Here is an 11,475-nt window from a genome sequence, read left to right as displayed (position 1 = left end):
AATTATTTATTAACTAGGCATAAACTTAAACAACAATCATCATCCTCCCTTATTGGGAAATTTAGTTCATAATAACTCTAAAAACATCCATGATTAATTCTGAAATAAAAACAAACATAAAGAAGAATAAAAAGGGTAAAAGAAAGAAACTAGAAGGTGGTATCGCTCCGGGTCTTCAAGATAGCTTCCTCTCCACTTGCCTTCACTATTAGGTCTGTTTTTGCTTGCCTCTGACCTTCAATGTCGTATTCCTTATATAGGGATGAGTGGTGAGCCTCCAATTGAGTGAAAAATCAAAATTAGGTCAAATCTGCGATTTCCGTACCTAGTCGCGACTAGCATTTAAGGCTGAGTCGCGACTACAGGCAAAACTCGAAAAACCGAGTTTCTGCCAAACTTACAAAGTCGCGACCAGGGTCGCGACCAGGAAAAAGGGTCGCGACCTGGCTCTCTGGAGGTCGCGACTACTGATGCTTCTGGAACCGAATTTTCCAATTTTTTCCAAGTTTGTCCCAGTTTTTCGCCATTTGACTGAATTCGAACTTTAACACCCCGAGAACCTGAAATAATGAAAATCAAGCGTAAAACTGCTCCAAAAGACACCAATAGACGAGATAACGCTAACTTTAAAGACCCGAAATATAGGTTAATTATAACCTAACACTACTATCCCACTACATCATTTATGGAAGCCGGCTGTCCCTCGGGTTCATCATGTATTTGGAAAGGTATTTGTTGGGGGAGAAGGATATTGAAGGAAGGGGCTCGATGGAAGGTTGGAAATGGAAGGAAGATAAGAGTTTGGGAAGACAAATGGCTACCCCGAATGGAAGGGACTATGCTAACTCAAAATCCCGGAGTAGAAGCTAATACAAAACTCAACCAATTCATCACAACCGATGGGCAGTGGAACATGGCAAAAGTCACTCAGCATTTTCATCCGAATGATGTTCCTTGGATACAAGGAACTCCAATTGACATGCATGTTGAAGACTCGCTACATTGGCCCTATACTCCAAATGGCCAATACTTGGTAAGAAGCGGTTATAGAGTTGGTAGAGAAATGAATTTACATCCTCCTAGGTGCTCTAACATGGAAGAAATACATAAATGGTGGAAGATGATATGGAGCATGAAGCTGGCCCCTCGAATGAAATTGTTTAGCTGGAGAGTTTGTCATAACTGGCTGCCAGCAAAAACAAATCTTCTTTATAGAGGAATGGAGGTAAACCCGACATGTGAGGCTTGTGAGAATGATGCTGAAACATTAACTCATGCTTTGTGGAAGTGTTCGAAAACCAAAGCGGTGTGGAAACTAATTCCTTGGTATGCGAAGTGTGATTTACTGGAAGAAGGATCTATGTTTGATATACTTACTGCTCTTCACAATCGGTTGAGGCAAACTGAGTTTGAAGATGCAATCAAAGTGATGTGGGCGATTTGGGAAAATCGAAATAGGAAATGGAATAAAGTCCCACATATGAATGGTGTTCAACTTTTGGATTGGGTTTTCTCTACTTACCCGAGAGACACTTCTCAAAAGGCAGCTCCAATTCAGGTTGAAACGCCTCCCCCCCCCCCCCCAAGCTGAAACTGTGGAAAAGACCCTCCCAAACCAGAGACTGTGTAAATTGTGATGCTGCACTAAACCAGAAATTAAAAGGTGTTGGTCTCGGATTCATTTGGCGTAATTGGACAGGGGAAATCAAGAGTGCTGGTATGGTTTATCTCCCTTGCAACTGCTCCAGATATGGCTGAAGCATGGGCCATCCTTGAAGCTATAAAGCACATCCCAGCCACGGTCACTGGCCCTTTCGAAATCCAGTCCGACTGTAAGACAGTGGTGGATGCTCTGCATAGTCAAGTCTCTCATCTTAGTGCAATTAACACTCTCCTTCACAAGATCAAGACTAGATTGGAAGACTTTCAGGATTATAACATAATTCATGTACATAGAGAAAATAATGAATGTGCCAATATGTTGGCTAAGAGAGGTTTAGAAACTCAAACTTCTCAAATTTTCTCTCATTTTTTTCCTAGTTGGTTAGCCAATTTTTGTAAGGCTGACTTGCCTCATTTGATGTAGTCTTGTTTCTTTGTTTAATAAGATTTTCCTTCAAAAAAAAATAAAATAAAATACGGTTATAAATAAATAACAATAAATATTATAATATAATAAAATTTATAATATAAATAAATTTTCTATTATAATAGAATAAAATTTATAATGTAAATAAATTTTCTAAAGTACTCAAAATTATTAATGAAATATAACATTTTGGCATAATTTATAATTTCTAATGTAACAATAATAAGTTAATATATTATTAGACAAATAAAAAAATATTAATAAATTGTATCAAAATTTAGTTTAATAAAAATATTTAAATCAAACAATCCATCACACTACAAGAAATGTCACTTTTACCAGCACATTTCGCAAACTGCGCTGACAAAGAGATCAAAGTTTTACCAGCATACATTTGCAGTGGCTAAAATCTAACTTTTACCAGCACATTTACGCGTTGGGAAAAGTCTTTTTTGCCAGCGCTTTTCATTTTATGCTGGCAAAAGTTCTAATACCAACATTGATTTGCCAATCCCCTTTTGCCAACACATCATGGGTAAATTCTATTTTACCAGCGCAATACCAACTTTTGTCAGCACAAAAATGTGCAGGCAAAAGTGACATTTCTTGTAGTGTCATTACATCAAATACACTTTTAAAAAAATATCAAATCACTATAAGTAAAATATATTAACAGTTGGTAATATTTTTAGTAAGTCACTAATACACCTACCAAAAGAATTGCTCTGATACTATTGCTGGTATTACGCCGCTTGATTTATAAACTACAAAAAAAAAAAGAAAAATTATTGTATTTTAAAAATAGAAAATATCGGACATAACAGGTGCGACATATATAAATGCATGCATTATTAAAAAAAAAAAAAGAATATGCGAATAGAATATCAACAACCCCGACCCCAAGATAACAGTATTTATAGATGAAAAAAGGGTCGTCAATCATTCAACACTTAACCATTATTTGTTTAAAATACTTCAGTAATTTTTATTTTCTGAATGTATATCTATCTATTAGAGATGGAAAATTCAATCTTTAATACTAAATATAGTGTTAAAGAGCTTAAATTATGTAATAGCAAACTGTACTCGAGAATTTTTGCTACCCAATTTGTTCGATTCAAAACCTAGAGTTAAACCATGATGAGGAGTTTGTACGAGGAATACCCACATGATCCTATCAATTCTTTTCCAACTATTTTCTCTATTAGATTGTTGGGGAGGATCTTATGTACATGTCTATCTATCGATATTATTGATTTTATTCAATAAAAAGGTAATTATTTCTTTTCATTTATATATTATTATATGTCTCCATCAATTTTTAATTTGTAACTCATTTTTGTTTCAATCAATATAATTGTAATTATATTTGCTGCTCATTTTTGCTCTCCAACAAAAATTATTATTATACTTTTATGATTTATTTTAAATAAAAAAATTGACTATTTTTTTTTAATAAATACATATATGTATCATAATTTTAAAAAAAAAAAAAATATTAGAATTTTGAACCAAGATAGGATGCTCCAAAAATTAAATTAAAAAATGGCATGAAAAACAAAAACACACAATACACAGAGAACACAAAAACAATACACAGAAAACTAAAACAAGGGTCTAGCAAAACCACCAAATCTCTTTTGAAAAAAAATAAATAAATAAAAACAACAACTAAATCTTCAAAAAAAAAAATCTTAAGTTTTAGAAGTAACATGCAACAAAATAAGAAGAAAAATCCATAAAAGCAATTTTAATTACAGAGATGAGATTTTTTTTTTAATGTTTAGGATATTACACCAACACAAAAATAGAAAAAGAGCAACAAAAATATCAATCAAAAATATCAATGGGGATAACAATTACCATTTTCAGAAATAGAAAAATCTTTTAAATGTAGCTAATTAAAAAAAAAATCTGATAAAAATACCTAATGTAGTTAGGGGGAAATCACATGTGATTGTTATTTTATTTTTATTTTTTTTCACCAAAAAAAGAAGAAGAAAGAAAGACACTTAATTTGAGTATAAATATACCATGATATTATCAATGATGGTCATATCTAATTTTGTGTACTGAAAACATCTGAGTTTGGATTGAATTAAGGTGAGTACCTTTCAGAAATGTTTTATTTTTACAGAGTTTTTATATTTTGTTTAGAGAGTCCTTGCTTGCTCCTCTATTTGATTTATGTTAATTTTAGAAATTAGTTTAATTTTTACAGCTAATTATATATGAATGTATTTTCTTAATTACATACAATTTTCAGAGCAGGAGTAAATTATATATGCATGTGTTTTTACCGTACTATTCTTTAAGCCCAGAGAAATTCCCATGCAGAATTAGGGGTTTTATTTTTTTAGTTTTAATATATATATATTTGCAAAATATTATATATGTTTTTTAAACATGCATTTTTTTGAGTGAAAGGCTATTATTGTAGATTAAGAAACAAATTCATTTACAATAAGATATATAGGAGTAGAAATATTTGCCTCCAAACGATACGAGTATTCAAACAAAAATCTCTAGATATAGATTCATTATATTTCCTTTTTTGTGAAAGCAAAACAAAATTATATTTTCATTGAATCCAAACTATAATTGTCATTAATTATCTTCACTATTTTTTTCACAATTTATTTTCAAGCAAATCGTAAAATTTATTTATTTATTTTTAATTATGGAGCGCCACTTAAAGAATGTTGGACACTAATAATATTCAATAATAATTGATGATCTAATTAACTAAATTAGATCAATATATTTTTATTCTATTTTTTTTTCTCTCTTTTCTTTCTTTTGTAGTGTACAACCAAAGTGAAGAAAAAAAAATGGAAGACAATCCTCCACCCGAAAACAATCCTCCATTGGAAGATGATCCTCAACCGGAAGACGATCCTCAACTAGAAGACGATCAACCACCGGAAGACAATCCTTTAGCATGTTCAGCGTGCAAGTTTCTGAGAAGGAAATGCAATGAGGGATGCATATACGCGCCCTACTTTCCTCATTACGAACCACAAAAGTTTGCCACCATCCATAGGGTTTATGGTGCAAGCAACGTCAGCAAGATTCTAAATGGTATTAACCCTAATCAGCGCATGGCAGCTGTGAACTCCTTATTCTATGAGGCACAAGCACGCATCCGTGACCCAGTCTATGGGGTCATAGGCTTCATATCCATCCTCCATAATCGCCTTAACCAAACCCGATCCAAGATCAACTCGACCTCAAATGACCTAGCCACTCACATTGGCCCTCACCCAGCTCAATTCGATCAGCTTCACCCGCACCCTGATCATAACAGTGTCCCTCCCATGCCTACTAATCCCGAGTTGCGCCCATTTTACTTTGAGAATATTCCTCTTTCGCAACAACAAGATGCAAACAACAATGTGGGAGTTAGGGGACCAACTGCACCCATGAGTTCACCAGAAGTTATGGAGCAATTCCATTGGCAGATGGCGGCCGCAAGTCCCTTCTACCGCGGCAATCGTCGTGGTGATGATGGTGCTAGTTCTTCTAGGGCTGCTGCAGCTGCTAATGATGATGCACCAAATGATTTTTCTCTTCACAGTCAGCTTCAAAATCTGCTCCAACTCAATGTTGATCTTAAGGAAGCTGATGATAATGAGAAGGACAATAATTGAGCCTTCTTTTAAAAGGGTTTTACTGCACATCTTAATTAGGTACGTATATATAATCGATCATATTTATATTACTCTTATTATATAATTTTATAAGTACTTAATAGCATGTAGTTGCATCAAATACAAATGGATCAAACTTGTATTTACAACAAAATTTGTGGACATTTTTTTAATCAATTTTACAGTTTTATAAAATTGTTTTTTTTTTTTTTTTGGTTTAGTTACCATTTTTAAATTTTAGTTCTTTTTGTTCTTTATTTCAAAAAACGATTGATATATCATTAATCATACTAACTTTATACATACAATAACATCAAATATTTTCTTATTTTATCTCAATTCCCTCTCTCTTTTTTAATACACAAAATGGTCTTAAATTTTCAGTCACTTCAAAAGACCTTAATTACCAACAACTTCATATATGAATGAATGTTTAAAGTATTAAACGTCAAGTTTATAAGTATAGTTTATTTAAATAATGATGCCTCATTTCATATAAAGATATATATTTCTAAACTATAATTCCTTTGTGATAATGTAGATTATTTTAAATTTTTTTATTCTAAAATTTATAAAAAAAAAAAAAAAAAAAAAAAAAAAACTATCAAAATGTCAGTCAGCCTAATTAAATATTATTACGATTTACGAGCTCAAGGATGAGGTAAAATGGTAAGTATTATTTATTATTATTATCGTTGTTGTATTTGCACTTCAAACAAAATAATTTTACTCGAATTAATCAAATTATTTAATGTTGTTCAAAATGTCATTTTATTACAAATAATTAACAAAGTATGAACCTAATAATATTTTTCTAACATATTATTCTTCGAGTAATTAGATTTCAAACGCAAACTTTTATTATACAATATACTAATATATGTAGTACTATAAGTTATTGCAAATGCATGTGTACAATATTAAATTATACAATATATATCTTTATGCATAATATGTTATTATTATTAACTCATTTTCTATTTTATTTTATTTAAATATGTACAGCGAATAAAATACTCGAAAGAAGATTGGATCATCGTTCATATGTATGAGGGGAGCTACAAAAAGATTTAGATATGAACATTTTATATTTTAAATAAACTCTTTGTATTTGAGAAGTTATTGGAATGTCTATTAGTAAGATTTAATTTCTAATGAACTTTGCTTTACTAGAAAAATAAGATACATATGTACAAGTAAAAAAAATAATTAGTGATAGTTATTGTCACTAATATATTTTTCAATTATATGAAAATATGTATCCAATAAATTATTGTTTTAATGGTTTATGTCATACTAAATTTGGCTATGCATTGTTTTTTTTAAAAAAAAAAAATTACAATTTAAATTTAAAGTCACAATATTTTTTTAATTTTTTATTTTTTATTAAATGTGGCTATAAAATGTTTTTTTTATTCAAATTTGAACTCAATGCACATGTTGTTATACTCGAAATTCGATTATCAACCAAAAACTGAAACGTGTACCACAAAAGGAATATGAATCAGCTCAAAATTTATAATAATTAAATTGCATTATTAAATGCGAGTTAAATAACTCGTTTCAATTAATTATAATTGATAGAAATATTCAAACTCGCTGCAACATAAGAATACACGACATAAGAATAATAACTATTAACGGATGTAATTATTAACGGGACAATATGTCCACCTCAGGATAAATAGAGTGCACAATAAGAGCGTACAAGACAAGACATCAACGAGCTTACAACTTATTGACCCACATACTTACGCATGGAAAAGATAACTACATTCATTTATCTTGCCCTTTACAAGATAGAATAACCACCTCGCTAATATCATCACAATACGAAGAACATTACGAGAGGAAGCATATACTTATCATTTTTTCCTATAAAGACAGTGAAGAAATATAACTCACATATTTAGCTAGAAACAACCTTCTTAGTCAACATAACCGTTTAAGGATAAAGACAAAAAGTGGTTGGCTAGTTATTAAATATTATTCCATGAGCATAAAAATGAAACGTGAGGAATGTCCATGTTTCATGTGTAGTTGTAAATGAATAGATCCTAATAAAAATAACTGACCATCTATACACCTATAAATAGGGGCAGAATTCAGAGAAAAAGAGGATGGCAAATTGGAGAGAAAAACTATATTGTACATTTATTGAAAATTGTACTCTGTATCCAAACAAATATCCCTAACAGACTCGTGGAGTATGTAAATTTTAACTATAAAACTACGTAAAATATCAGGTGTTCATTTATTATTACTATTAAATTCTGTAGTAAATTTATTACATAAAAGGGCTTATATATTTAGTTAATAAAAATCTGTGTTAACAGTTTGGTGCTTTCATTGAGAGCCTTAGTGATAAAAAAACTCAAAAAAAAATCCCTCCTTTTGTATATAATTATACACCCAAATCCATGGCGAATAACACCCCTCGAAATTGAGAAAACCACCTTGAGGAGACTACTCATCGCCCTAAAAAAGAACCTTAGGGATCACAAAGAACCAATACAACTGAAATTCCACATTCTAGGAGGAGCGATGGAAATTTCAATTCAAATAGAGAACAAATCTCAAAGAGGTGAAGTAAAGACGCCCATAATTCCACTAGATATGTCCCACTCTTTGACAATGCCTGGCTGAATCGAACCGACAAAATGTTAAGTGTTGGAAATTACTTTACCAGGATCTTAGATCTACTCACAAGTATGTTGATTAACACCCTAAATATGAACTTCTAAAACGATTATGAAATAAACACATATAAAGTATGAGAAACCTTACATTGGGTGCAGCGGAATAAAATGTCTCCTTCCGTTCAGATCTCTAACCCTTGTATCCTTTCTGTCGCAGAGTATTATCAAGATCTGAACCTGAATCTCTTTCTCTCCTTCTTTAGCGCTGAAACTCCTTCTTGTTGAATGTCTTTCTTCACGATCTTCCTCACTATGATTGAGGTATCACTTGCTGTGTGTGGGCACTACTCTAATCACTAAGTGGTTCGAAATTCAAGAGGGAAGAAGAGAGCTTAAAGTGGCGGCTAGGGTTTTAGAAAGAGAAGGCTCAGGTTTTTCTCTGAATGAAAGTGTAATTTTCCTGAAGCCTTCACTATCTATTTATAGCATTCCACTAAGGTTAGGTTTGAATTATTTGGCATTAAAATAATGAAAATATCAGATGATAAAGCCTATAAAAGTAGCCGGCCATGGCTATGTGGATTTGGGCCTCACTTTTTGCAATTTTGCAGTTTTATCATTTCTGCATCTCATTTTCTCAAAAACGCCAATTTTCTAATTCAACCATTTAAATGCCAATTCTAACTATTTAATAACTATAAATAATTATTAAATAATATTGTCATTTATCATATTTATTAATTGAACCATACAAAGTATCATAATTAACAAATATGCCCCTAAAACTCTTTCTTTACAATTTCACCCTTACTTAGTGAAAAATTCACAAATAGACATAGTCTAATTGAGAATTATAATTGATTAATCAAAACCAATTATATGAGTCTTACAAGCAATATTATCTCAACTAGTGGGGTGACCATGGGTCTATATAACCGAGCTTCCAATAAGCAAATCAAGAATTTATAACCTAAATTCACTGACTTATTAATTCTTCGTTGAATCCACGCATAGAACTTAGAATTGCACTCTCAGTATATAGAATGTTCTATATGTTCCACCATATAGACACATCATTAGTTATCCATTGTTATAATCCTAATTTGATCAATGATCCTCTATATGAATGATCTACACTGTAAAGGGATTAGATTACCGTTACACCCTACAAGGTATTTTATTCTCAAAACACTTAACCCCGTATAAATGATATTTCAGCTTATGTGAAATGAGTACTCCACCTAAATTTTCGTTTGGTCAAGCTCAAAGGAGATCATCCTTTACTTACTATTCGCCAGATAGAAGCTACAGATTCCATGTTTATGTTAGCGCTCCCACTCAATTGCACTACCGTGTTCCCAAAATGTACGTATCACCCTGACCTAAAAGTAGGCTTAACTAACAAATCAAAGAACATGAATAGCCTCTTGAGATTGAGCCTAATCATAACAGGATTAAGATCATTTGATCTAGGATCAACTAGGCGATATTGACTTGAATAGATATTACGGTAAGTTTAATAAATCTAAGTCAAAGTCAATATCGGTCCCTTCCAATGCATACTCCATGCATCCAACCTGAGCTTTACTTTAACCAATGCTCTGGAAAGAACATAGTATTTCTCCAAATGCAAGTAAACTCTGTTGTAGATTATCATATCAGTAAAACCCTATGTCTGATAAATCTAGGAAACTTTATTCACATAGTCATGTTTACTTTCCAATATGTTTACAACACAATAAACAGGATCAAGTATGTGAAAAGGGTTTCAGATGAATTTATAAATCAAATAGACAAGCAATTGATAAGGTGAACCAAAACATACACAAATGAATGAAAAAATACTTCTGTTTCTTTATTGATGTTGAATAAAATGGATTACATTGAAATGGAGTTTTATTTAAGGCATAAAACCCAACATTAAGTTGAAGCGAGAAGCCACAGCAGCCAGGGCTGCACAGAGGGTCACTCCTCAAACGCAACCTGATCCATCTGTGAGGCAACCACATGGAAGACCCTGAGGTTTCGTGAACAATTAAATCGAAGGCAACCAGATCTTCGTGAACACTTAAATTGAAATGCGCCTAACCTGCGTAACCAACTTCATCAAAATACGGATCAACAGCCTATAGATCCCATTCAATTGTGGGTAATACAACTGGAGGATAAATTTAGAAAATACCAAGACAGAGAGTATGAAAAATTACCAGGGTATGATTCTGATGAAGAAACAGAACCATTTCACCCTGATATCCTAAATTCACAATTTCCTCAAGAATTTAAAAATTTGCATGTCTCGCAATTATATGATGGTACCACTGATCTTGTCGCCCATTTAAATGATTTTAACACCATAATGCGAGCAAGTAACATTTTCAAACAACTTGTGATACATATTATTTCTGACTTCATTAACAGGAGCTGCAAGTAGTTGATTTGATAAATTCACCAACCATTCCATAACCTCCTGGGAATAATTATCGAGGGATTTCAAAAGCAATTTCAAGCTGCGAGAGATCGTCGACTAGAAGCATCCTCGTTGACTTATATTAAACAACAATTAGGAGAGTCCCTCAAAGCATACTTGAGTCGCTTCAGTACAGCTGCAGCTAAAGTTAGAAATTTGAATGATAGCATTCAATTAACGGCCCTACAGGCTGGGATTACGACTGATTTACACTACAAGGGGAGAATTATGGGATGATTTGCAAGGGCGTCCTATAAGGAATATCAATGAATTCAATGAAAGAGCATAAATTTTTGTGTGGAAAGAAGAAGCACAGAATGAAATAAAGTTGTTAAAATCAGGCTCGAGAGACAAACCCAGCACTAGCATAGCAATAGCGAGCACCGCGACTACAAAAGTAAAAAATCTAAATGCTTCAAATACCAAGAGAAAGGATGAGTCAAGAGACTTATCAAAGGATAAGAAAAAACAAAAGAAGCATGAGAAGTATGTGCCTATTTATTCAGTGTATAGTGAATTAAATGAGACTCACAAAAATATTTATCTCACCAATGAGAATCAAGTCGCATTTTGCAGACCAAAACTGATGAGACATGTGAGGAATAAGTGAGAATCAACTAAGTATTGTCG

At 32.2% G+C, this 11,475-nt stretch overlaps 1 protein-coding gene across 2 annotated transcripts; it reads left to right on the top strand.

Moving 5' to 3' along the window:
• Nucleotides 1-3,607: 3,607 nt before the first annotated feature.
• On the top strand, nt 3,608-7,151 carry LOC133039909 (LOB domain-containing protein 4-like). 2 transcript variants are annotated; one of them, XM_061119019.1, is made up of 3 exons: nt 3,608-4,192; nt 4,895-5,778; nt 6,745-7,151. In XM_061119019.1, the coding sequence occupies exon 2, from the start codon at nt 4,921-4,923 to the stop codon at nt 5,737-5,739; it is 819 nt and encodes a 272-aa protein (XP_060975002.1). In that variant the 5' UTR covers nt 3,608-4,192; nt 4,895-4,920; the 3' UTR covers nt 5,740-5,778; nt 6,745-7,151. The 2 variants fall into 2 exon arrangements, with proteins under 2 accessions (XP_060975002.1, XP_060975003.1); XM_061119020.1 differs by lacking the exon at nt 3,608-4,192 and having other exon boundaries at nt 4,516-5,778; nt 6,745-6,885.
• Nucleotides 7,152-11,475: the final 4,324 nt, after the last annotated feature.

This window comes from Cannabis sativa, chromosome 7, assembly GCF_029168945.1.
Source record: "Cannabis sativa cultivar Pink pepper isolate KNU-18-1 chromosome 7, ASM2916894v1, whole genome shotgun sequence".
Classification (NCBI taxonomy): domain Eukaryota; kingdom Viridiplantae; phylum Streptophyta; class Magnoliopsida; order Rosales; family Cannabaceae; genus Cannabis; species Cannabis sativa.
Note: the sequence above shows the minus strand (reverse complement) of the source record. Positions and strands in the feature narration are given on the sequence as shown.

Excerpts from the sequence above, each read along its gene's own strand:
- LOC133039909 (XM_061119019.1), top strand. The coding sequence starts at position 4,921 with ATGGAAGACAATCCTCCACCCGAAAACAATCCTCCATTGGAAGATGAT.